The sequence below is a fragment of the Condylura cristata genome, unplaced genomic scaffold (genome assembly GCF_000260355.1).
Source record: "Condylura cristata isolate star-nosed mole 26May11 unplaced genomic scaffold, ConCri1.0 scaffold00008, whole genome shotgun sequence".
Lineage (NCBI taxonomy): Eukaryota > Metazoa > Chordata > Mammalia > Eulipotyphla > Talpidae > Condylura > Condylura cristata.
The window spans coordinates 20,959,412-20,960,471 of record NW_004567109.1 but is presented as its reverse complement, the minus strand read 5'-3'; the positions used below and the strand labels follow the sequence as shown (position 1 = coordinate 20,960,471).

Genomic DNA, 1,060 nt, shown 5'->3' with positions numbered 1-1,060 from the left:
GGGTGCTGGCCCAAGGCCCTGGCACCGTGGGGGGCCTAGCTCCTGCCCTGGCAAAGCCCTGCTCCCTGGTGGTGGCACCCCGAGGGCACTCTGCTCCCGAGCCTCTGCTCCCGTCTGCAGATGGGCACCGTCACCCTCCGTGATGGGCACCGTCACCCTCCGTACAGTAGCTGCAGTGAGATGAGGCACAGAGGGCGCCCGGCCCAGAGCCAGCAGGGTGACGCCCGGGGCTCCCGGGTGCAGGAAAGCCACAGGCGGCTGTGCTGGCCCCCAGTTAATTGTTCTTTCGTGTCCACAGGGAGTCTGACTTGTTCTTTTTGGATCTTCAGACGCTCCACGCCGGGGAAGAGGGCTGGCTGGTGCTGGACGTGACAGCCGCCAGCGACCGCTGGTTGCTGAACCGTAACCAGGACCTGGGACTCCGCCTCTACGTGGAAACCGAGGATGGTAGGACTCGGGTCCTCCTGGGGGGCCCGGCAGGTGCCCGGAGCCCCTCACTGGCCCCGGAGGCCCCACCTTTCTCAGCTGGGCCCTGGAGGCGTCCCCTCCCCACTCTGGGGCTTGGCCGGTAGAGGGTAGGGCCCACAGTGTGGGCTGCGGAGGCCCTGCCAGCCTGATTCCCGCCTCTCCCGCGGGGCCAGCGGCTGAGGGACGGAAACCGTGTTTCTTCTCCTCGAGGAAAGGGCGATCTTTCTGTTCTCCAGAGCAGCTCCTTTCTCCATTGGCAGTTTCTGCTCTTGGAGGGCATGAGAAATGGTCACATGGCCTGGGGGGGTTCCAGCTCTGTAGCTCTCACTGCCTCAGAGTCTGTAAACCGGGCTCCTTCATAGCTGCTTCCTCAGGCTCCGGCTGTGAGAGCCTCCAAGGGCTCCCACTCTGGCACAGTCCTGGCCAGGCGCCCGGCGGGACTCCCTGCCTCAATGGTCCACAGATGCAGCTGCCCAAGGAAGAGCAGACCAGCCCGGCCCCTGGTGGATGGAGCTCTCAGGGCTTCTGGGGCAGGCCCGGGCACTCAGGCCTGAGGGCAGCCCCGCCCAGGGCCATGCTGGTGTCAGCTGGG

The 1,060-nt window shown here is 66.3% G+C and overlaps 1 protein-coding gene across 1 annotated transcript in view; it reads left to right on the top strand.

The window, feature by feature from the left end:
- Positions 1-1,060, top strand: part of LOC101620143 (bone morphogenetic protein 8B) — a gene marked incomplete at its 5' end in the record, with an annotated part of 18,656 nt that overhangs the window by 13,163 nt on the left and 4,433 nt on the right. The window contains one exon of the mRNA XM_004679446.2: positions 299-447. Within this exon, the coding sequence (XP_004679503.1) occupies positions 299-447 (149 nt within the window). The remainder of the gene's footprint in view (positions 1-298; positions 448-1,060) is intronic.